The 25,756-nt window shown below is 51.2% G+C and overlaps 1 protein-coding gene across 1 annotated transcript in view; it reads left to right on the forward strand.

The window, feature by feature from the left end:
• PHC2 (polyhomeotic homolog 2) overlaps positions 1–25,756 on the forward strand; it is a 47,971-nt gene that overhangs the window by 15,085 nt on the left and 7,130 nt on the right. The window contains exons 5-9 of the mRNA XM_056865560.1: positions 473–625; positions 1,216–1,540; positions 3,557–3,966; positions 4,657–4,813; positions 11,208–11,332. Of these exons, the coding sequence (XP_056721538.1) occupies positions 473–625; positions 1,216–1,540; positions 3,557–3,966; positions 4,657–4,813; positions 11,208–11,332 (1,170 nt within the window). The remainder of the gene's footprint in view (positions 1–472; positions 626–1,215; positions 1,541–3,556; positions 3,967–4,656; positions 4,814–11,207; positions 11,333–25,756) is intronic.

A 25,756-nucleotide genomic window follows, 5' to 3' on the forward strand; every position in this document is an offset into this window, starting at 1 on the left:
TATCAAACCACCTCTGTTTGTCTCTTGCCTTGGAAACCCTATGGGTTTCCATAAGCTGGCTGCGACTTGACGCCTCTTTCCGCCACACACTTGATCAGCTCCGCGTGGTTTTTTTTTATTGCACAAACACCACATCGAAACTGTTCCATGCATTAGCTTCCCCCCGTTCCAAGCCTTTGGTGCAGGTGTGCTAATGGTTCTTCTTGATCCTTGGCCACTCAAAGCCCATTGGCATAAAAACATCTCAGGGGGCTTCGAGAAGATGCTCAGGCTTTGGAGCTTTCCCGGGAAAGAGGATCCCAAGCGTCAAGGGTTGTCCTTCTTGCACTGTGCCTCCTTTCACCCAGGGGGGAGTCTAGACCCCGGCCTCTCCCTCTCGTCCCCGTCACCCCGGGTTCTCGTGTTACAGTCGTCTCTGCTGGAACAGCAACGGGTGACGTATAAGGGCAACCCCGTTTCCTGTGATTTCCAGGCTCAGCAGAGCAACCTTGTGCAAGTAGCTAGGAGCCTAGGCCGTGCTGTTCCTTTGTCCCCCCAGCTCATCTTCACGCCCACAGCCACGGTCGCTGCGGTGCAGCCGGAGGGCGCCACCCCTACCACTCAGCCATCCACCACCACCGCTCAGGTAAGATCCGGGGAGGCAACTGGAAGGCGGGTGGGGTGCGGGAAAGGAGTTAGCCCGTGCTCTTGGGGGTGGGGCAAGAGCGTGGTGGAGGTTTGGGCTAGCTTATTGAGAGGACACGCCTGCCCGGAAGAGGCAGAAGGAACAGGGCTAAATCTGGAGAACTGGGTTTGATTCCCCACTCCTCCACATGAGTGGCGGACTCTAATCTGGAGAACCGGGTTGGTTTCCCCACTCCTACACACGAAGCCAGCTGGGTGACCTTGGGCTAGTCACAGCTCTCTTCGAGTTCTCTCAGCCTCACCTAACGCACAGGGTGTCTGTTGTGGGGTGTCTCTTTCCCTGTGGCTACCTGCCTACCTTCCTCTGCAATGTTCTTTCTCTTACTGTTCTTCCTAGCAAAGAATCCCTGAACGCCCTTCAAAAGCCACTGCAGTGTACCACGCTGATTTGGGGGGCAGAGTCTCCGTTGAGGCAGGCCACAGCGGTAGCCCTTGGTTAGGACGGGGTCAGGACCGGCCTTGGGGGAGTTTGCATTGCAGGGACAGCACGTCACTGGTTTCTTTTCTTTTTGCTCTGTGCTCCTGTTGCAGGTACAGAATTCGGCTCTGCGCAGCCAGCAGACGGTGACCCAAGGGTTGACTCCCTCGCCGGGCCAGCAGCTCCCTACTTTGGCCATGAAGCCCGCCCCAAACAACAATGGCAACCCTTCTGCTTCTTCAGCCTCTCAGGGCAAGGCTGCGGGGCTGGCCCCTGGCACCAAGGGGGGCATGTCCGAGCATGCGCAGGAACACCTTCGGAAAGGAGAAGGGGGCGGCGGAGGTGGCGGCAATGGGGCAGCCGGCGGCCCGGATGGACGGGGGAACGCTGGCACCCGGACAGTGACGCCCGTCACAACTCACCCGCTCATTGCCCCAGGTAAGGGTCTTGCCCTCGTCCAATAGCGCTGCAAGCCCACGGGGTGCCAACCAGATCTTCAGAAGCTGGGCTAGCTCCAGGGGTGGCAGACAGCTGGCCAATGAAGGCCGGAGCCCAGCAGAACAGCAGCGGGCGAGTATTTGATCAAACTGGGTGCTCGCCCTTCTATACTTAAGAACATAAGAAAAAGCCCTGCTGGATCAGACCAAGACCCATCGAGTCCAGCAGTCTGTTCATACAGTGGCCAACCAGGGGCCTCCAGGAAGCCCCCAAACAAGACGACTGCAGCAGCACCATCCTGCCTGTGTTCCACACCACCTAAGATAATAAGCATGCTTCTCTGGTCCTGGAGAGAGTAAGTATGCATCGTGACTAGTTCCATTTTAACTACTAGCCTTGAATACTCCTCTCCTCCATGAACATGCCCACCACCCACTTAAAGCCTTCCAAGTTGGCAGTCGTCACCACATCCTGGGGCAGGGAGTTCCACAATTTAATGATGCGCTGTGTGAAGAAATACTTCCTTTTATCAGTTTTGAATCTCTCTCCCTCTACCTTCAGCAGATGACCCCACGTTCTAGTATTATGAGAGAGGGAGAAAAGCTTCTCCCTGTCCACTCTCCAAACCATGCATAATTTTATAGACCTCTATCATGCCTCTATCACAGGCAGGATAATGCTGCTGTCTTGTTTGGGGGCTTCCTAGAGGCACCTGGTTGGCCACTATGTGAACAGACTGCTAGACTTGATGGACGTTGGTCTGATCCGGCATGGGTTTTTTTATGTTCTTATAAAGCAGTTAATGATGAATATTGGTTTTAACAAAAAATGATTGAATCCAGGCGGCTGAGGTGTTGTTTTTTAAATCCACACATTTAAATGTGTGGTTGGCAGCAGAGGACAGGACTTGCAATAATGGGTTTAAATTACGGGCAGAAAGGTACTGGCGGGACATTAGAAAAAAAATTTTTTTACAGAAAGGGTTGTTCAGCAGTGGAATCGGCTACCTCGGGAGGTGGTGAGTCCCCCCTCTCTGGCAATCTTCAAGCAGCGGCTGGACAAACACTTGTCAGAGATGCTGTGGGCTGATCCTTCATTGAGCAGGGGGTTGGACTAGATGGCCCGTGTGGCCCCTTCCAACTCCATGATTCTATGTATTCTGTGTGTGTGTTAAGTGCCGTCAAGTCGCTTCCGACTCATGGCGACCCTATGAATCAACGTCCTCCAAAATGTCCTATCGTTAACAGCCTTGCTCAGATCTTGCAAACTGAGGGCTGCGGCTTCCTTTATTGAGTCAATCCATCTCTTCTATGTATTCTATCTCTATATAGTCTTGTATATTCTATATATTCTTGCAAAAGTAAAGGTCCCCTGTGCAAGCCCCGGGTCATTCCTGACCCATGGGGTGATGTCACATCCCGACGTTTACTAGGCAGACTTTGTTTACGGGGTGGTTTGTCAGTGCCTTCCAAAGTCATCTTCCCTTTAACCCCAGCAAGCTGGGTCCTCATTTTACTGACCTCGGAAGGATGGAAAGCTGAGTCAACCTTGAGCCGGCTACCTGAAACCGACTTCCGTCGGGATCGAACTCAGGTCGTGAGCAAAGCTTGGACTGCAGTACTGCAGCTTACCCCTCTGCGCCAGGGGGCTACTATATATTCTTGTATATCTCTATATATTCTTGTATATTCTATGTATTCTGTGTGTAAAGTGCCGTCAAGTCGCAGCTGACTTATGGCGACCCCTTTTTGGGGTTTTCATGGCAAGAGACTAACAGAGGTGGTTTGCCAGTGCCTTCCTCTGCACAGCAACCCTGGTCTTCCTTGGTGGTCTCCCATCCAAATACTAACCAGGGCTGACCCTGCTTAGCTTCTGAGATCTGACGAGATCAGGCTAGCCTGGGCCATCCAGGTCAGGGCTCCATGTATTCTATCCCTATATAAAAATAAACGTAAAAAAGAAAATCCTTCCTAGATGGTGCTCAGCCTCGTCTCCCGTGTGCTTCCTCCCTGCCAGCCTACTCTCCGCTGCAGGCCCACCAGCTCGTCCAGCAGAAGCCGATGCAGCACCAGTTCGTGATCCAGCAGCAGCAGCTCCAGCCCCGGCCTCAGCTGCACCCGCCCCAGCTCCAGGCCATGCCGGCTCCAGGCCTCGGCTCGTCACCTGGCTTGCAGGCCCAAGCCCACCCACAAAGCCAGCCTCCGCTCGCTCACCAGCCGCAGTGCCATGCCTCCGGCCAACACAAGCCCGGCAGCAACCAGATGCCCCAACACTCCGCGCACCCCTCCCTCACCCCGGCAGCGGGGCAGCAGAGGGCAGAGGGCAGTCCGCCTGGCCGCCCCACCAGCTGCCTGAACCACCCGGCCCAGCGCAAATTCCAGCACGCCTCGGCGGTCATTCTGCAGCTGCAGCCCCCTGCGGGGACGGTGAGTGGGGCAGAGCTGAGATGGGTAGTGAACGGTGACTGCCGACCTACCTGTACTGCCTACCTACTTTTGAGCCAGCGTGGTGGAGTGGTTGAGAGCGGTGGTTTGGAGTGGTGGACTCTGATCTGGAGAAGCGGGCTTGTTTCCCCACGTCTCCACATGAGCGGCGGAGGCTAATCTGGTGAACTGGGTTTGTTTCCCCACTTCTCCACACGAAGCCAGCTGGGTGATCTTGGGCTAGTCACTCTCTCTCAGCCCCACCTACCGCACAGGGTGTCTGTTGTGGGGAGGGGAAGGTGATTGTAAGCCGGTTTGATTCTCCCTTAAGTGGTAGAGAAAGTCGGCATAGAAAAACCAACTCCTCCTCTTCTCTTTTTTTTGTGTTAAATCTGTCCCTTGTAAGATGAGAGAAAGCCTCTCCTTAGAGGAGTGTCTCCAGTTACAAGCACACACCTGAGCCTAGCTAGCTTCCAGAATTTGCAGAAAGGCGCATCTTCACAGTGAACCAGATGGCCGCATGAGTCCAGATTGTGGCTGAGTAGAGCGTGTGCTCCTGGCGCACGGACGTTTCCAGGTTCAAACCCTGGCAACTCCAGTTGGGGGCTCGGCAGGGGCTCGCATGGACCTCTGCTGAAGACCCTTCCCTCCCTTTTTAACACACGCTTCTTTGGCTTCCTTTCTCTGCTGCAGCCCCAGGACAATTCCAGGAAAGACGCCTTCACCGGTGAGAAGTCCTCGGCGGAGTCCCAGGCAACGCAGCCGCCTCACCTGCTCCAGACCACCACAATGCCGCCATCGGCTCCTCTCGAAGCGCAAACCTCTGAGTGCACCGGGACCCCAGCCAACGGTAAGGGGCTTCTTCAAGGGAGAGCAGGGGGAGGCCTGTTGGGTTGCCTGATGGCCATCCGCCCTTTTAGCCACCGTGGTGTAATGGTTAAGAGCGGAGGACTCTAATCTGGAGAACTGGGTGCTATTCCCCACTCCTCTACACGAAGCCTGCTGGGTGACCTTGGGCCGGTCACTGTTCTCTCTGAACTCTCTCGGCCCCACCTACCTCACAAGGTGTCTGTTTTGGGTGGGGGGAAGGAAAGGCGATGGTGAGCCGCTTTGAGACTCGTTAAGATAGGAGAAAAAAGCAGGATATAAAAACCAACTCTTCTTCTTCCCATTAATGCCTGTATTGCAAGTGCATTGAGCCTAACTAGGCAACATTACATTACACTGTGCTGGTGTAAAAGGACGGCAGCCTTGACTGGGATAGCCCAGGCTACTGTGATCTCGTCAGAAGCTAAGAGGGGTCGACCCTGGCAAGTATTTGGGAGCCCTCCAAGGAATACCAGGGGCATGACGCAGAAGCAGGCAATGACAAACCACCTCTGAACATCTCTTGCCCTGAAAACCGCACCAGGGGTCGCCATAAGTCAGATAAGTCTTGGCGGCAAAAAAAAAGTGGTTGGAAGGTGGTTGGGCTATGATCTTGGGAGACCTACTGTATTTTTCCGTGTATAAGACGCCCCCATGTATAAGACACCCCATGGAACCCAAAATTAAGAAAAAAATAGGAGTCGTCTTATACATGGGGGGCGAAAGAGTCCTGTCACCCTGGACGGCCCGCGTCCAGCGTTCAAACCGGTCACTGCCCACCCGACCAGGCTGGCGGAGACCGGTTTGAACGGTGGATGCTGGCCGGTCAGGGCAACAGGACTCTTTGGCCGCTTGCTCTCTTTCCCCACCCCCACCCATCAGCTGACGGGTGCGGCTGGCAGCAATGGCCGGCTTCCATGTATAAGACGACCCCCAATTTTGGGGCAAATTTTTAAAGAAAAAAACGTCGTCTTATACACAGAAAAATACGGTATTCCCAATCACACTCTCTCTCAAGCTCACCTATCTCACAGGGTTCTCATTAGGGCTGCCAGCTCCGGGATGGGAAATGCCTGGACATTTTGGGGGTGGAGCCTGAGGAGGGTGGGGTTTAGGAGGGGAGGGACTTCAATGCCATAGAGTCCAGTTGCCAAAGCAGCCATTTTCTCCTGGTGAACTGATCTCTTTTGCCTGGAGTTCAGTTGTAATAGCGGGAAATCTCCTGCCACCACCTGGAGGTTGGGCGCGGAGGCAGGCGATGGCAAACTGTCTCGGAACTGTTTCTTGCTTTGAAAACCATATGGGGTTGCCATAAGTCAGCTGTGACTTGATGGCAAAGAAAAAAAAGATGCCAGGCCTTGGAGTCTCTAAAATGGGAGGGGGGAAATCAGGACTGTGGGGGGCGGGGGTGAGATTCCAGACTTTATTCTACAGTTAATCTGGTCCTGAAATGGCCGGGAGCTTTCGTTTTACCCTACACCGATGGTTGTCTCTCCTTTCTCCCAATTACCCCCAGCCCCATCATCTCTACCAACACTTCCTGCTGTCTGCTGGGTTCTGGAGGCAAAGGAGGCCTCAAACCGCAAGCTGAGAATAGCACGCTGGCCTCAAATGTGGCATTCCAGAATTAGCTCCTGAGAACACAAGCTGGAAAGAGAATTATTATTCTCGCCAAGGTATGGCAAGGAGCCCATTATCTCTGACCACCGCTCATGTGGAGGAATGGGGAATCGAACCCGGTTCTCCAGCTCAGACTCCACCACTCCAAACCACCGATCTTAACCTCTACACCACGCTGGCTCTCAAGAGAACCAAATAGCAAGCTTGTGGTTGCCATGCCAGACATTTACAAGTTCCCACTCCTTTTTTGTCCCCTCCACCCAAACCAGAACCATCAGAAAGATCCTCTGGGAGATTTCATAAGAGTGTTGTGAGATAGGTAAAGAAATGAAACCTCGCGGGAGTTAATACAGGATTGACCTCCCGTGGGGAATAAGTGGTAAAATCTGGGATGAGTCGAGAAAGGTTGTGAACTTTTCAGGGGGTGGGGGGAAGTCCCAACTCCTGTCTGCTCCTCTCCAACCGGCCCCAACTACGGTAAAAGAACGGCATGTCTATAATCCTTCTACTGGCAGCATTGAATGGCAAACTGACTATGTTGGTTTCAAGGTTGAAGCCAAGAGGGCATCAAAATTACGATGCCTTCACTATACTTCTGAACACGGTGCTTTTGTGCGTTTTTGTCGATCCTCTTCAAAGCAGCCTTCATTTATTCTATACTGGAAAGGAAAAAATGATGCAATGGAATTACTTGATTTACTGTTACCTTATTGCATAACTGTTGATGCCCATTTTGCATATGGGCCTGTAGCTGCTGCCTCCTTGCCTAGTACTGTCTACTGTCCACAGCCCTCTTGAGAGAGGAATGTTGGGACTCGAACCCCAGACCTTCGGCTTGCAAAACGTGTGCTCGCGACCCCTCCGTGTCATCCTCCCCCCCTCCCATGCATTCAAAGCTCCTTTTGCATCCCCATTCCGGGATTAAAACCCCAAAGTTTAAGGAGGTATCTTGGAAATCTGCATGTTTTTTGTGGGGGAGGGGCAGGCCCCTGGGCAGGCCTCCCACCATTGTCCACTTTCAGGGCTGGGAGGGGGAAGAGCACTGCCGCCGTCCCTGTAGACAAAAAGGCACGCCTGCCTGGCTCCCCCACCCCGCTGCAGGATCTTTGACCCGGCTGCAAATTCCCTTCAATCAAGTTAAATGGAGCGAGTCTCCCCCACTGGGGAAGGGAGCTGGCATCTGCATTTGTGCCGGGGTTTCCAAGGGGGCCGGATAATCCCTCCGCGAGGGTGCACAAAGCCGCTCTCCTGTGGCTGCCATCCCGTTCGCAGGCCCTTCCCGCGTAGCCTTTGCCCCCTTAGTAATGAGCGCGGGGCCCTGCTGGGGAAGGAGGGGGGCCATCGGCCCACACAGGCACACCTGCTCCCCGAGCCCCTCACAGCTGCTGGCTTCTCATGCAAACTTCTTCCCCCCCTCCCCAGATTTTGCTTCCTTCCCCGCCCCCGCCCCTTTGCTGGGCATCGAGGAAACAAAGGAAGGCATCCAGAAAAGAGGAAACAGCAGAGCAGCAGCCAAGAATCTGATTCTAGCTTAACCAGGAAAGGGGAGATCTAGTAGCAAGAACGAGTGCAAAGGAGATTTAGAGAGAGAAATTAGTGGTGTTTTTTGGCAAGCCCCCCCCCCCCATGGGGATTTGGAGTTAATTCCATTCATGGTAAAGCAGAAGAAATTGGTGTTTTTTGCAAGGCTCCCCCCCAAACGGGGATTTGGAGTGAATTCCGTTCATGGTAAAGCACGAAAATTTGTGGTATTTTGCAAGGCTACCCCCCTCCCTGCCACCCAATGGGGATTTGGAGTGAATTCCGTTCATGGTAAAGCAGAAGAAATTGGTGTTTTTTGCAGGGCTCCCCCCACCCCCAACGGGGATTTGGAGTGAATTCCGTTCATGGTAACGCAGGAGAAATTACCGAATAAACCACAGGGAGGGAGAAGGGAGTGTGGAATATTATAAAAACCAGTGTGGGCGCAGAATTCAAAGCTGAGTCTGAGAGTTAGAACTGTTGAAAGAGAGGAACATGATGAGCCGTGTATATCGACCTGAAAGTGGAGGAGGAGGGAGGAAGAAAGGCAGAAAATACTTAGTAGGGAAGTGATGTGCAATGCCAAAATTGACAGCTTGACAAATTTGTACGTCCTAAGAATACCCAGCTTTCTGGGGGTAAAGATGACTGGGGAAGGCCCTGGCAAACCACCCTGTAAAACAAAAGTCTGCCTAGAAAACGTTGGGATGTGACGTCACCTCATGGGTCAGGAATGACCTGGTGCTTGCACAGGGGACCTTTACCTTTGTAAGAATATCAGCTTCTATTTAAAAAAAAAAAAACAGGTTTCTAGCCCTTATGCTTGTGACTCTGGCCCATGCCTGATACAACCTCTGCAGGAAGTGTTGTTAGATAGGGCTTCCCGTATTCACTGAGCTCCCTCCTGGCCTGTGTGAAATGCATTCCCCCCACCTTTGGAGGGGTGTGCCCGAAACATACGCCGTTCTTGAAAAAGCTGAAGGTGGTTCGGAGCAAAGCAGCTGATCCGTCCTTCGAGATGCAGGCAAAACAAACAGTCGTGGAAGCGACAGGCTGACCTTTGTAATACTCCCGTAGGATCCTCCCCAGGCCCACAGGTAAGGAAGGTGTTTGCAGATCACCTGAGAACGGGGATCTGTTTCTTCTCTCCCCTGCCTGCTTTTCAGACTGGGGATGTGCTAGCTGGTTGGTGTGGACTGGCAGGTTGGCTGGTCCACAGCTTTTGTAGGCTTTTCAAAAGTGTTGCGGCAGGGTGCGTGATTTTTGCTTTTGTGGCTAGCACTGAAGTCCACCCCCGCAAGTGGCAAATTACTCCGGGATTTCCAGGAGAGTTGAGAAAAACACTGGCGTGGGCAGGGCAAAAATCAGTAGCAGAGGCCCAGGCAGGGCTTCATAAGCACCTGCTTGGAGCTTTGCAGTTTGCACTACAATGCTGAAGTGGGGAGAAGAAAGGGGTGGGGGAATCAACGTTTGTGGCTTTCTCCTTACTGGTACCTGTCAAGGCTCCAGTGCTTACCCTGTTTTGCATGAAGGGAACCATTCCCAAGGAAATAGATCCCGGTGGGTAGCCATGTCAGTCTGTCACTAATAGTAGAAAAGAGCAAGAGTCCAGTAGCACCTTAAAGACTAAATACATTACACCCTGCCATAAATATTGTTAGTTTTTAAGGTGCTACTGGGAGGGGCCATGGCTCAGTGGCAGAGCATCTGCTTGGCATGCAGAAGGTCCCAGGTTCAATTCCCAACAACTCCAGTTAAAGGGACTAGGCAAGTAGGTGATGTGAACACATGAAGCTGCCTTATACTGAATCAGACCCTGAGTCCATCAAAGTCAGTACAGTATTTACTCAGACCGGCAGCGGCTCTCCAGAGTCTCAGGCAGAGGTCTTCCCCGTCACCTCCTTGCCCGGTCCCTTTAACTGGAGATGCCGGGGATTGAACCTGGGACCTTCTGCATGCCAAGCAGATGCTCTGCCACTGAGCCACGGCCCCTCCCCGTGACAGACCCCTGCCTGAGACCCTGGAGAGCCGCTGCAGGTCTGAGTAGACAGGAGTGACCTTGATGGACCAAGGGTCTGATTCAGGCAGCATCATGTGCTCATGGGACTCTTGCTCTTTTCTACTGTTAGTCTTTTGTTAGTCTTTAAGGCGCTACTGGACTCTTGCCCTTTTTGACTCTTTTCTACTGTGTGTGTGTGTGTGTGTGTGTGTGTTAAGTGCCGTCAAGTCGCCTCCGACTCACGGCGACCCTATGAATCAACGCCCTCCAAGATGCCCTATCTTTGCCAGCCTTGCTCAGGTCTTGCAAATTGAAGGCCGTGGCTTCCTTTATTGAGTCCATCCATCTCTTGTTGGGTCTTCCCCTTTCCCTGCTGCCGTCTCTTGCTGGGTCTTCCTCTTTTCCGCCACTCCCGAGGAAGCGCGTTGCATCCTCAGTTGCTGGCGCGCGCGCGCGCGCTTGTTTCCAAAACCGAACTTGCGGGCCGGGCCCTTGCGCGCGCCTCTGTCGCGCGCCACTCGCTCCTCTGCGTCTTTGGTGGGGAAGGAAAACTCTGCGTCTTTGGTGGGGAAGGGAAAATGTGACATTTCATTTTTTTATCCGTGCCCATAATAACCTGCGTTCCCAATCTTACCCCCAACGATGATCTCTTGTAAGAATACAGAGTGTAATTGATAAGTCTAAACTGCATAAGCCCTGCCCGCCTTTGTGATCGGCGCATGGGGCGGGGGCGAGACTGCTTCCGCAGCTTGGAAAGAGCACGCGCGACCCCAGCCCGCCTCCCTCTCCCCCTCCTCCTCCTCCTCCTCCTCCTCGGCCAATGGGCTCCAGGCGGAGGAGGAGGAGAGGAGGAGGAGGAGGAGGCCGGCCTGGGCGCAGCGCCTCCCCCCCCCCCGGGTTTCCCTTCCTGCCTCCCTCCCCGGAGCTCGGCGGGCGGCATTGTTGGCGCTTCCCTTCCCTTCCCTTCCCTTTCCCCGGGCCGAGCCCAGGCCGAGGAGGAGCGGCGGCGGCCGGCCGGAGGCGCCGCGCGCTTTGCAACGCGCCTAGGGCGCACGGGGGAGAGCGCGTTTGGCACCGCGTTTGGCACCGTTTGGCACCGCGGGGGAGCGCGTTTCGGCGCCCTCCGGGGGTCGAGCAGGTGCTCGGCGGGGCGGGGCGGGCCTCTTCGCCGCCTCCTCCTTCCCCTCCCCTCCCCTCCCCTCCCCCGGGCCCCACCGCTTTGTTCCGGCCTCTCCAGATGCTGCGTGGCGGGAGCCCGGAGGCTGCCCGATCGGCCCCGGCCGCCTGCGCGCCCCGCTTCGTTCCAGCGCCCATGGAGCTCCGCCGGGGCTTTGCTCGGCTGCTGCCGCGCTGGTGACCCAGGTGAGCGGGCTTTGCGCGGGGGCTTCCAGGTGGAGGTGCGCGCCGGGGATCGGGGGGACGCGGGGGGCGGGGGGGGGGTCTCGAGCCTAATGCTAAAGAAGATGATACCAACCAAACGTCCAAGCGGTAAGCACCGGTTGCACACCTGTTCAAAATCAAATTAGAAACTTTTCAAGTTGAAATTTGTTCCGACAAAACGGGTGATCCAGTGGGACCAGCTCTTCAAAGTCTGGGGGGGGGATTCTGATGTTGAGGGTCGTTGGTTGAAATCGCTTGGCTCTGGGGTCAAGGCGGACGGAAGCGCGGAGTTGGTTTTTTTTGTTGTTGCCCCAGAAGTTCCGACCAGAAGCAACGGGTTGAAATTAAATCAGAAGAGTTTCCATCTAGACATCAGGAAAAAATTTGTAACTGTTGGAACTGTTCCTCTATGGGCTTCCTCGGGAGATGGCGAGCTCTCCTTCCCCGGAGGCTTTCGAGCGGAGGCTAGATGGCCATCTGTCAGCAATGCTGATCCTATGACCTTAGGCAGATGATGAAAGGGAGGGCATCTTGGCCATCTTCTGGGCATGGAGTAGGGGTCACTAGGGGTTTATGGGGGAGGTAGTTGTGAATTTTCCTGCATTGTGCAGGGGGTTGGACTAGATGACCCTGGTGGTCCCTTCCAACTCTATGATTCTAAGTAAGATCTTTTAAAAAATATTATTAATAAGATTTTTGAGAGATCTGTGATGGCCTGGGGTTTAATGGCCTTTTAAGCAAAATTCATGAAAGGGGATCTTTCACCAGGATGACTAAATGGATCCTCCACCTGCAGAGGCAGCGTATCTCTCAATGCCGTGTGCAGCCAACGGGAAATCCATCATTGGCTTTCATACTCAGCTTGAGAGCTTCCAGGGGCATCCGACTGCCCACTCTTGGAAGCAGACTACCGGATCTTGCCGCTTGGAGCCTTTGGCCTGAGCCAGCTGGGCTCTTTGTATGTTGTTCTTTGGGGAGGGGCTGTTCTAGGATTCCCAGAAGAACTCTTTAAGCGGTGTGTCTCCTGTGTCTGAGGTCAGGCGCACTAGAATTATCCAGATGCGAGCAGGGTGGAGATTTAAAATCTGATGCCAGCCTGCTCGGCAATTGCCGCAAAGATCCTCTGACGTGATATCTCCTCTTTAATTGCCACCCGTTCTATTGTGCGTCTCTTGAAATGTGCAAAACAAATGTGTATGAATGAGCTCACTGTTTCGAAAGTACATTGTGTCTTTTTGGAATATGGGCTGAAACGCTGTGAAGCATTATTCTCCAAGGATGCAATTCTGGGCCCATTTATGCAAGAGCAAGGCTCCTTGAACTTAACAGGATTTGAGTAGATGCAGCTCAGTGGTTCCCAAACTTTTCGGGCCACCGCCCCCTTGGTTCCACAAACTCAACCCCAGCACCCCCTGTTTGTGTGTGTGTTTAGTGTTGTGAAGTAGCTTCCGACTCATGGCCACCCTATCAATCAACGTCCTCCAAAATGTCCTATCTTTGATAGCTTTGCTCAGGTCTTGCAAATCGAGGGCTGCGGCTTCCTTTATTGAGTCAATCCACCTCTTGTTGGGTCTTCCTCTTTTCCTGCTGCCCTCAATTTTTCCTAGCATGACTGTCTTTTCTAGTGACTTTTGCCTTCTCATAAAGCATCCCCTATCCTATAAAAAGCATTATTCAAAATAGGGGTTTGCGTGATGCACTAAAGAAGATAATAACAATAAAACATCAAAGCAGTAACAATTGATTTCACATCTATTCAAAATCAAATTAAAACTTTTTAGTTGAAATTTATTCAACAAAAATGATGATCCAGTGGTACCAGCTCTTCAAAGTCGGAAAAAAATTCTGATAGTTTCCACCAAATTTGCCAGCAAGGTGCCATAGCTTGATCTATTGTAAATTAGTGAACAACACAGTTGAAGGGGCCCGCCTCTAGCGCCCCCCCTGCCCTCTTGCCTCTTAGTGCCCCCCTAGGTAACCCCCCCAGGGGGTGGTACTGCCCACTTTGGGAACCACTGGTTTAACTGAATGTGTAAATTGATTTGGGAAGGAAGGCGGCATGGTATAGCCCGGTTTCATCAGATCTCAGAAGCTAAGCAGGGAGACCAGCAAGGAAGATTCTGCAGAGGAAGGCAATGGGGCAAACCATCTCTGTTTCTCGCTTGCTTTGAAAGCCCCTTGCTGGGGTCGCCATAAGTTAGCAGTGACTTGACGGCACTTGACACACACATGCAAATTGATCCCCCCCCATTGGAAAGACTGTGTTTAAGGAGGCATCAGGATCACAAAGTTCAGCCTGCAGCTTTCAATCTGAAAGGGCACATGTACAACTGTGCGGGTCATTGTCTGGCAGATTATAAGGATGCATGCGTAACCAGCTCTTTCTTTCGAGTTGGCAGGTATAGCATTGGAGCATTCGGTCCCCATCCTTTATCCAGCTTGGTGTAGTGGTTAAGAGCATTGGTTTGGACTCTGATCAGGAGAACTGGGTTTGATTCCCCACTCCTCCACATGAGCGGCAAATTCTAATCTGGTGAACCGGGTTGGTTTCCCCACTCCTCCACATGAAGCCAGCTGGGTGGCCTTGGGCTAGTCGCAGCTCTCTTCGAGCTCTCTTTGCCCCACCTACCTCACAGGGTGTCTATTGCGGGGAAGGGAGGGGAAGGAGGTTATAAACCGGTTTGATTCTTCCTTAAGTGGTAGAGAAAGTCGGCATAGAAAAACAAACTCTTCTTCTTTATCATCCCTCTTCCAGGGCCTGGGAAGGCCGATGATGATTTGGAGTGGCGTGGGTGGGGGGGACAAACCTATGTTAGAGACCACCCTGTAAATCTGTGGCTGAGTTAGCATTCTGAGGTTTAGTTTGACTCAGCTGGTTCATGGATGGCATGCTAGTTGTGGGCAGAGGGTAACAGCCAAGGAAGGCTTTGGCCTTTGTGTGGGCCTTCTGGCTTGGCTGCCGGTGGGAAACAGGATGCCGTTCTGGACGGCCTTTTTGGGCTGATGCTGCGAGATTCTTCCGTTCTTTAAAAAAATGAACAACAGGATTCTTAAGGCGAGTTTTGCTGATGGAGGAATCCAAAGGGGTTCAGCTAAACACTATCTACTATAACAGAAAGTACGTTTATTACATTATCTGTTGTGTTCAGTTGTATTTGATAATACAGGGCCTAAAATAAGGCTTCCTAAAAAGCACGGAACTGTTTACGTGTATTGCCAACACAAATACAGTTGATGTTAGTACATACAAGGACCAAAATAAGACCAGATTCCTTTCGGCCCTTTAGAGGCCTTCTTCAGTGGTCATACATACATAATTTTACAATACACATCCTGACATTTACACAGATATAATTCAAGGTAAAAAATATATATTAAAGCCTTTTGGAAGGCCCTGTGTTTTTAAATACAACTGCGCACAATATATAATACAATAAGTTTTTTTTGTTATAGTAGAGAGTGTTTAGCTCAACCCCTTTGGTTTCCTCTAACTTTTAGATTGAGTTTCTTCCCTTTTTTCTTCAGTTGGGTTTTGTTGATGGCATCAGAGGTCTGTTGGGCCACATCTGGTGCCTCCAAGTGTGGTTAGGCTGATTTACTCTTGAGGAAGTTTCTCCATGGGTTATTTCCGCTTTCGCACTGTCTTTGGTTTGGTGGTTTGACTGCTGTTCCCATTTACACATTGCACAATGTTTGTTATTTTTTTGACGTTATCGACTTTAGAAGAGGTTTTGTTTTGTTCGGATGTTTCTACCCCGTTTTCCTCCCCAAAGACTAACACGGTTGTTCTCGCCTCCTCCCGTTTTATCCTCGCAACGACAACCCTGGGAGGTAGATGAGATTGAAGTTAACCGGCGAGCTTCTGGTGTGAGGTGGGGATTCCAGCTTGGGTCTCCCAGATTCCAGCTTGGGTCCAACTGTCTAACCATTATACCACACTGGTTGGGTGGACTTTTTAGTTTAAACCGTGGAGTGCCGTTTTGAAACAATAAAATGGGAATGCTGTTGAACACTTGGGAGAATCTGCCAAATTGTACCCTCTTGGTGTTTTTGATGAGCTCATCCACCCTATCTTTATCCTCCCCTTCTCTGTGGAGATCAGGGTGGTATACGCAGCTCTACCCACCTCCATTTTATCCTGATAACAGCAATCCTGTGAGGGAGGGAAAGTGACTAGCTGACTGAGCTTTGTGGCTGAATACGGATCCCCACATAGCTCTTTTCAGGCCTACTCCAACCCTCTGTCTAACTGGAAGGAGCTGAGAACAGAGCAGTGACTCGGGCAGGGAGGAGCAGGCAGCCTCTTCCGACATTAGGGAATCGTGTCGCATGCCTGTATCAGGGTTGTTGAGTCGCAGGGACATTTGTGCAGAAACACTGGAATTAATTTCCTTTCCCAGCAGAGTTGAAACCAGATCGGTGACTCATGCAGAGACACAGCAGACAGGCACCGCTGGATGGGAACCTTAGTTTTGCCAGGTCCTCTAATTTAAAAAAAAATGTATTTCTCGTAGCATGTGCTCTGGAAGTTGCTGCTGTAGACTAGATTGGATATCATAGTAGATAAGGCAGGCAGGTGCAAGCGTGAAGGTTGGAGCTTGATGCTGCAGAAGGTGGAGCGGCAGATGTATATCTGTGGGGAGTGAAGGAGGCGTCAAAGGCCTGCATTCGCCAGGCTCGGAGTTGGGAAGGAATCTTTCCCCCAGTTTTCTGTTTGCCTGGCGATTCTTTTTCTTTTTTTAAAGTTCTTTGCTTCCCTTGGTCACAAATGCAGTTGGGATTGCTTGCTGGAGCCGTCTGGGTTGGCTGCTGGGAGAGGATTCCCTGGGGCCTTGCAACAGCCTGTTTGTTGCCACTGCTTGCTTAGCACTATAATTAGGTTGAGGCAGGGGAATTTGTAGCAGGGATTGAAATTACAGCGGACCCAGCTGTAGGGGCGGGGCTTCTGGCATTGGTTTGGTCCAGACTACCTATCACGGCCTCATCCAAAGAATGCTGGGAAATGTAGTTTTGAGTCAGAATCAGATTTACCGTATTTTTCCATGTATAAGCCGCCCCCATGTACAGGACGACCCCTATTTTTTTTGAACCCAAAATTAAGAAATCGGGTTGTCTTATACATGGAAAAATACGGGTGGGAAAGAGAGCGGGGACCCTCAGAAGGCTGGTCGCCGGCTGGCCAGCGCGACCGGGCTCTTCCCCGCCCATCAGCTGACGGACGAGGAAGAGAGTGGGGGCCGTCCGTGTATAAGATGATCCTCGCTTTTTTTTCTAAATTTTTAAAGAAAAAAAATTGTCTTGTACACAGAAAAAATACGGTATTAATACGGCAAAGCCATTAAAGCATTCATATCAATTACAAAGTAGAATTAAAAGATGCAGTATCTAAAAGTATGGGATAGAGAATTCTTAAATAAATAGGCTAAAACCCTCAAAATTAATATAACATTCTCCGTTTTAGGTTAAATTGCCAAGCCCCCGCTTTGTCTGACGAAACTTGAACTTTGAGCCGAAGCGCGGAGAATATTTGCTGGGATCTCTAGCCAGCCCTCTCAGAGAAGGGGTGCAACGACTATTCTCCTCGTCAGTCTGTTCCTTTCTCGTTTCTGTTTTTCCTGTCCCCCCAGTCTTGGCTGCCGCAAAATGGGAAGGACGGCGATCTCGGGAGAAGGATCCTGCCCCCCTAACTCATTCAGACCCTGCAGTCTCCGTTCTCGCTGACTTCCCCCCACCCCAAGTATCCTGAACACCTGATACATCACTTTGAAACTTGTGCGCTCAGGATTCTTCTGTTCAAGTGTAAAGCGTCGAGGGAGGGGCTGTGGCTCAGTGCTGAAGCATCTGCTTGGCATGCGGAGGGTCCCACGAGTCAGGGCCCATCCCCAGTATCAAAATTAAGTACCCAAAAGGTCAAGAAAATATAAATAATAGTACAAATCCAAGGCCCAGTGTTACATATACACTCTCAAAACTATGTAAGTACAGAATATGTATACACTTATTTCAGGATAAAATCTAATGCCACATGCAACACATAGAGGGCATTACAATAGCCTGCCAAATAAACATACTCATAGAACATAGTAAGACATAAAATAACACAATTATACTCTGACCGTACACGTTTCGGCCATACAGCCTTCTTCAGTGCTGAACAATCAACAGTCCAGACTCAAAGGTATACATAAATACATATAAAAAAATCTTTATGGCTATGTGCACGTTATCTGAAAAAAATAAAAAGATACGTACAGTAAAATTGTTTTATTTTATATTTATGTATCAATTATATTTAAAAGTTTTAACAATTAGGACTTCACACTTATTGCAAGGTAACAGTTAAAATAGAAAACTGCAACGCTTCGTCCATCCCCAGCATCTCCAGTTAAAAGGATCAGTTAGCAGGAGAGGTGAAAGACTTCTGCCTGAGATCCTGAGAGCCCTCTGGCCAGAAGAGGCAAGACTGATCTTGATAGACCAACAGTGCAATCCTAAACAGAGTTACAGTAGTCAGTGGGCTTAGAAGGGTGTGACTATGTCCAGGATTGCGCCGCCAGAGTCTGACTCAGCGAAAGGCAGCTTCATCTGTATTTTGAAACAGCCTTGCAAGGAGTTTTGCATGAGAGACCCTCCCACCTGTTGGCATGCAGAGATATTTGGGTGCTTGGAAGAAGAAGAGCTGGCTTTTAAACCCCACTTTTCTCTACCTTTAAGGAGCCTCAAAGTTGCCTTCCCTTCCCCTCCCCACAACAGACACCTTGTCCCTCCCTCCCTCCCTCGTTCTGTCTGTCTGTCTCTTTCTCTCTCTTTCTCTCTCTTTCCTTTCTCTCTTTCTCTTTCTCTTTCTCTCTCTTTCTCTCTTTCTCTCTCTCTCTCTTTCTCTCTCTTTCTCTCTCTCTTCCTTCCTTCCTTCCTTCCTTCCTCTCTCTTTCTTTTTCTTCCTTTCTCTTTCTCTCTCTCTCTCCCTCTTTCTTTCTCTCTCTCTTCCTTCCTTCAAGGCGCAATGTGCATTGGGTGTGTTATGGAGCTAATCACAGCCATAATGCCAGAGGAGCCTTGCTCTGTGCTGGATTAAAAGTGAGCCCCGAAGGGTAGCGCAGCATCTTGGTTGCTAGGTGCATCTTGGCAACGTAGCATAATAGTCCATCTTCAGAGGCGCCTAGCAATGCGTTCTCCTTCCCCTTTGTTCATCGCATTCAGTACAGCTGCACCGGAGTGCAGAATGCACTGGGTCTCACTTTGGAAGCCTGGGGTTGCAATACAGGGAAATGTGTTGGTTTCCAAAGAACAAGCCCAATGACTATAGATACCTATTTTCCAGCACAGTGAGGGTGGGTGAAAGTGGGGGAATACCACTTCCGACGCCCTTATAGCACGCTGGTCCTCCTGCACCTGTAAGGTAGAAAGAAGCTAGTGTTTACCTAAAGGTTGCAGAAAAGTAAAGTTTGATTTTGCAGTTTCAGGGTCTCAACTTTTTTATTTTCCAGTGCCGGGTTATAGAGATCCCAGGGCTATGTGGCTTCTCTTGCCAAATCTGATGTAGAATTGGCTGACCTGAGTGTAGTGGTTAAGAGCGTTGGTTTGGAGCAGTGGACTCTAATCTGGAGAACCGGGTTCGATTCCCCGCTCCTCCACATGAGCGGCGGAGGCTAATCTGGTGAACTGGGTTGGTTTCCCCACTCCTGCATACAAAGCCATCTGGGTGTCCTTAGTTACCCCCTCTCAGCCTCACCTACCTCATAGGGAGTCTGTTGTGGGGAGGGGAAGGGAAGGTGATTGTCAGCTGGTTTGAGTCTCCCATAAGTGAGACTCAAAGTGAGAAAGCGGGCATATAAAAACCAACTCTCCCTTCGTCTTGGTTGGCAGACCCGATAAAATATTATGCTCTGTTTTGCAGACGAACAGTATGGCTGCAAGCAGGAGACGGGAGCAGTTGTCTGAGGGCGTTTGAGTGGGTTGTGATAACAGAAGAAGGGGGAATTGGAGGTGTCAGACCCAATCGTACTAGACTGCGTGGCCTACTGTTTAAAATACATTTGGCGTTTTTAACAGGCTGAAGGAGCCGAAGGGCAGATCTTGTCTCCATGCAGGGGCTCACCAGCGTCCCCATTAGCTGACCCAAGCAGAGAACAGGCAAGAGCCTTTTAGCTCGGTGGACCCCTGTTGCCAGGGGAGAACGGCGCTCTTCTGGCTCCCAGACGTGCGAGGAAGCATCTTTTTGTTTCTCAACTGAAGCTCGAGAGACGAAAGACGGAGTTTTCTGGGTCGGTGCCGAGAAATTAGTGCGTGTCAGTGAGACAAACCAGATATAGATATTTTAAGCTTCAGAATAATAAGGCACTCTACAGTGAGTGACCGCAGACAGGGGGAAAACATGCACATGTCCAGCTTGGGGGGTCTTAAGGGAGGGGAGCTTTTGGCGAGCATCTGTGCCCGTGTTCCCTAGAGAATTAGAGTGGGTTTCTTTTTTTCTCTCTCTCCAAAGCGCAAATTTCCATGCCACTCTCTCTGTGGCCGGCCACCCTTTCTTGTCGAGAGAGGGGTTCCCTCCCCTGCTCGAAAGGCGATCTGCGACTTCTGGCCCGGAGCGCGGAAGCCTGGAGCCGCGATCTCTTGCTGCCGCTGTGGTCCAGCTCCTCCCCGCCCCTCGCGCAGTTCCAGCCAGGTTTTCATCCCACCCTTTCCCCTCGGGTGCCGAGCTTCGGGCAGCGTGCTAAGCCAAGCCCATATGTGGCTTCTTAGCATCTCTGTCCTCCCCCCTTCCCCTTTGGCTTTGCAGAGTAGGAGTGGGTTTCTCCAAAGAGCAGCTGCCGAGGCCAACTGGTGGGGGGGGGCAGCAGGAGCATTTCCAGGAGCTGGGGAGTCGGCTGCTCTCTCATGCGGCGGCTTGGGAGGAAAGCCCGGGTCCGAGCCCTGGGGCATGCGTGAGCCGAGGAGCGCATCAGGCAGTCGTGGGGTCCTTGGGGGCAGCAAACACGGGTCGGCTTCGAAGAAGAAGAGTTGGTTTTTATATGCCAACTTTCTCTACCGCTTAAGGGAGAATCAAACCGGCTTAATGATCACCTTCCCCGCAACAGACACCTTGTGAAGTGGGTGGGGCTGAGAGAACTCGAACAGAGCTGTGACTTGCCCAAGGTCTCCCAGATGGCTTCGTGTGGAGGAGCGGGAAAACAAATCCAGTTCACCAGATTAGCCTCCGCCGCTCACGTGGAGGAGTGGGGAATTGAACCCGGTTCTCCAGATCAGACTCCACCGCTCCACACCACTGCTCTTAACCACTACACCACGCTGGCTCTCTTACACAGGTTTTCCTCACCTATCTGGAGTTTTTCTAAATCAATTCCACTAAGTCTTCCAACAAACAGAAAATACAAGTTCACTGAAACGTGCCAGCTTTGAAAGAGGAAGAAGAGTTGGGTTTTATATTCTCATTTTCTCTACCTTTAAGGAGTCTCAAATCGGCTTACAATCTCCTTCCCTTCCTCTCCCCGCGACAGACACCTATTGAGATAGGTGGGGCTGAGCGAGTCCTGAGAGAGCCAGCCACCGCCTCCTTCCGCAGCCGCTTTCTTCCCTCGCCTGCCTCTCCACTGCCCCGCGCTCCCCTCGGTGTGTTTGCTGCCATCAGCACCCTCCGCCCCTTCTCGTTTTGCCACTTCTCCTTGTGCGGCTGGGAAATTGCTTTGGGGCTCTGCAGGCCAGCTGTGTCCACAATCACACCAACACATGAAGCTGCCTGATGCTGAATCAGACCCTTGGTCCTTCAAAGTCAGTATTGCCTACTCAGACCGGCAGCAGCTCTCCAGGATCTCAGGTGGAGGTCTTTCCCATCAACTGCTTGCCTAGTCCCTTTAGCTGGAGATGCCAGGGATTGAACCTGGGACCTTCTGCATGCCAAGCAGATGCTCTGCCACTGAGCCACGACCCCTCCCCAAAAGATGCTTCAGTGCAGCCAGATTGGGTAAGTGTGAAATTCTGGATCACATGAGCACATGAAGCTGCCTTATACTGAATCAGACCCTTGGTCCTTCAAAGTCAGTATTGTCTACTCAGCCGCAGCTCTCCAGGGTCTCAGGCAGGGGTCTTTCACATCACCTACCTGCCTAGTCTGTTTAATTGGAGATGCCGGGGATTGAACCTGGGACCTTCTGCATGCCAAGCAGGTGCTCTACCACTAAATTCCTGAATTTAGGAAATCCCACACTAAGGATTCAGTGGCAATGTGAGCCAGTGTGGTTTAGTGGTTAAGAGCAGTGGACTCTAATCTGGAAGACCGGGTTTGATTCCCCGCTCTTCCACATGAGCGGCGGACTCTAATCTGGCGAACCGGGTTTGTTTTCCCACTCTTCCACATGAGCGGCAGACTCTAATCTGGTGGATAAGGTTTGATTCCCCACTCCTCTGCATGAAAGGTGGACTCTAATCTGGAGGACCGGGTTGGTTTCCCCACGCTTCCATATGAAGCCAGCTGGGTGACCTTGGGCCAGTCACTGTTCTCTCTGAACTTTCTTGGCCCCACCTACCTCACAAGGTGTCTGATGTGGGGAGAGGAAGGGAAGGAGATTGTAAGCTGGTTTGAGACTCCTTAAAGGTAGAGAAAATTGGGGTGTAAAACCCAACTCTCCTTCTTTCAAAGCTGGCGCGTTTCAGTGAGCCTGTATTTTTTTGTTTGTTTGAAGATGGCGCTGCCTTAGTGGACCTGATCTAGAAAAGCTCCAGACAGGTTAGGAAAAACCAGTCCAAGCCAACCCGTGTAGCATGATCAGGCCCTTTGCGCACTGCTCTGCTGGAGGGCACGCAGCTGCCCATTTGCACGCCCATGTGCTAAAAGCAGCAAGCCTCAAGGGCCATTGGGGGAGGGGGGCACAGCTCAAGGTCCAGAGCTGCAACTGTAACCACACCAGGAAAGTTACTTACTTTTTAATTCTGCAAAAAAAAAAGCAACCTCTTTGAAAGTAGATTCAGACAACCAGTTTTCAATTGCAGAGCCATTTGAAATCCCCCCCACCCCCACTTAAGCCAGTGTGCTGTGGGATCCACTTAAGAAATCCTAAGCCAGCCCCCCACCCTTTTTTTTCCTTTTTTTTTGGAGGCTGTTGGGTTTTTCCTTTGTTTGTGTCTTGGCACAGGAACTCCCAGAATGCCTTGCTGTGTGCCCGGGCTCTGCGCGTTCTGCATCTCCTCCGCGGTGTTAATATTTAATGTCCTGCCTGCTGGGGCCGCGAGAACTGCAGGGGAGGAACGGCAGAGAGCGGCAAATGGCTGGTTTCTGCAGGTCGCTGAAAGGGATTTTGTGGCAGGGGGAGTCTGGGCGGAGGAAACCCCCCCCCCCGATCTTTTCTCTTGCTTGTTGGCGAGGGCAATTGCCTTTCTCTCTCTTACAACAAAAGGGGGGAAGAAATTAAAACTCCACCGAAACGCTGAATCCAAAGCGCAAAGGTTGAGCTAAAAAAACAAACACTAAAATTGCAAATATATAAATTTTAATATGGGGCACGGTAAGGTTCACAACGTAAGGCCTGCATCGTAGGCGAATCGTTCACAATCAATCAATACATAAAACCTACAAGGTTGATGTGGAATCATACAGCGGCCAAAGTAGGACCGAATAAGGACTAAACGCGTTTTGGCCTCAAAAAGGACTTCCTCAGTGGTCAGACAATGAATTCGAGGAATTATTCACACAGCCCAAACAATGCACTTTCAATCCACTTTCACTGCACCATAACGATAGTTTGCAAGTGGATTTTGCCAGTTCACACAGTAAAGTCCACCTTCAAAGTGCATTGAAAATGGATTGAAAGTGCATTATTTGGGCTGTGTGAAAGTGCCCGTAGTCTAGTACACATCCTAACAGTATAATATCATAATGCACAAGGACACACATAAAAGCCCTTCTGGTATTATGAAGCCTCTTGTACAATTGTTTATTCCATATACACTAGAATATGGCTCATGTTCCCTCACCTTTTATTTCATGGCGGGCTTCTAAGGATGTGTATACATCAAACAGTGTCATACATATACAGGCGTTACAGGGTGGTCCGGCATACAGTAAGATGCAAGGGAGAGGGGGGTTTGCACCCTCCAAGTTAGTTTTATCTGCTCAGGCTGGATCTGTTCTCTGTGGTGGTGGTGGGGGTTGCACTTTAAAAACAATGAGTTCAAATTCAACATCCGCACAGTCCCAAAGTTCTGCGACTTCCCTTAAAAAAACAGAGCGACATTTTAATTTATTTGCCCCGTAGTCCACCTTAGCATCACGATCCCTGGAGGGTCTCCCGTCCAAATAGTGGTCAGAGCCCGCCCGAGCTTGCCTCATGCCTAGGGTTGCCAGGTCTCTCTTAGCCACCAGCGGGAGGTTTTGGGGCAGAGCCTGAGGAGGGGAGGAACTTCAATGCTGTAGAGTCCAATTGCCAAAGTGGCCTTTTCTCCAGGCGAACTGATCTCTGTCGGCTGGAGATCAGTGGTAATGGCAGGAGCTCCCCAGCTAGTACCTGGAGGTTGGCAACCCTACTCTTGCCTCCTGCAGCCCCAACAGATGCCACTGGCAGATTTAAAATTGGCCAAGCGATGAGGACTAGAAGCATGATGGTTAGGGATTGTTTGGAGTGATCCCTAGGTGCCTCTTGGCACAATAATGTTGCATGCTCATGTGCATACTGGAACATTAGTTAACCGACGTTCCTTGAACGATGGACTCATATGGATGATGCAGCTGGTCTCTGCAGTTGTACGTATGAGCAATGGTCACCTATAGCGCCTTTCTGTCTGGTGAGGATCCTTCCGGTTATAAATCCATTGAAGCATGGATGATGATGAAGAAGAATTGGTTTTTATATGCCAGCTTTCTCTACCACTTAAGGGAGACTCATACTGGCTTAAAATCACCTTCCCTTCACCTCCCCACAACAGACACCCTGCAAGGTAGGTGGGGCTGAGAGAGCGCTTAACAGAACTGTGACTAGTCCAAGGTCACCCAGCTGACTTCATGCAGAGGAGTGGGGAAACCAACCTGGTTCACCAGATTAGCCTCTGCCATTCATGCGGAGGAGTGGGGAATCGAACCCAGTTCTCCAGATCAGAGTCCACTGCTCCACACCACCGCTCTTAACCACTACACCACGCTGGATGGGCCGTGAAGTCCTGCTGGCTGTTTGGGGAGGCAAGCCAGTAGAGGATACTGGTTAGACTAGGACCTCCCCTGGTCATGAATTTGACTATGTGGCCCTGGCCTCACAAGATTAGAATCATAGAGTTGGAAGGGACCACCAGGGTAATCTAGTCCAACCCCCTGCACCATACAGGAAATTTACAACTACCCTCCCCCCTTACCCCCAGTGACCCTCACTCCATGCCCAGAAGAGGACCAAGATGCTGACAGATGGCCATCTAACCTCTTCTTAAAAACCTCCAGGGAAGGAGAGGTTACTACCTCCTGAGGACAAAACAGAAGGGTGGGAAGACAGAATGATAAAAATATGTAGTCGGTGCCCGGTATTAGTGACCCGGATGGTTGTGTGCCCACTGTAGTACACACAATAAATGTACATCTCACCCTTCCTGCATGAAATTTCTAGAATTCAAACACATGTAGGAATGGTGCATTCATGCAATATCGTCTTGTAGAAATCTGAAGAATAGTTGTTTTTTATATGCCAACTTTCTCTGCCTTTTAAGGAGAACCAAGCCTGCTTACAATCTCCTTCCCTTCCTCTCCCCACAACAGACACCTTGTGAGGTAGGTGGGGCTGAGAGAGTTTGGAGAGAACTGTGACTGACTCAAGGTCACCCAGCCGGCTTCATGTGGAGGAGTGGGGGAATCAAACCCAGTTCACCAGATTAGATTCCACCACTCTTAACCACCACACCATGATGCAGGACATCCCATAGCTACCGCAGATCCCTTAGTGAGCTAACTCCAAAGAGGCTTCCCCTCCTGTAAATCACCTGTAGGAGAAGTGGCAGCTAGAGCCGCCAGCCTCAGAAGATCCAGGCTCAAATTCTTTTTACGCCGGGAGGCTGCCCGACTGCTCACGAGCCAAACGTCCTATCCTTAGCAGCCTTGCTCAGATCTTGCAAACTAAGGGCCGTGGCTTCCTTTATAGAGTCGATCCATCTCTTGTTGGGTCTTCCTCTTTGCCTGCTGCCTTCAGCTTGTCCTAGCATGGTTGTCTTTTCCCGCGACTCTTCTCTTCTCATGTTGCAAGGGGTTTGTAAGTGTACGCGTACCGTCTCGGCACGCTCAGTGGTCTGTTGCTTCTCCCTGCCAGGAGCTCAGTTCTTTGTGCCCGCAAGAAATCGAGCTAGGTGTTGGCAGGTCTCAACGGCCTGGCAGCCCTGCCTCGCGCAATTGTGTGTGTGCGCAATCCCCCCCCCCCGGCCGAGGGGGCCATCCCATGCGGC

Source organism: Euleptes europaea, chromosome 19 (assembly GCF_029931775.1).
Source record: "Euleptes europaea isolate rEulEur1 chromosome 19, rEulEur1.hap1, whole genome shotgun sequence".
In the NCBI taxonomy this organism is placed as follows: Eukaryota; Metazoa; Chordata; class Lepidosauria; order Squamata; family Sphaerodactylidae; genus Euleptes; species Euleptes europaea.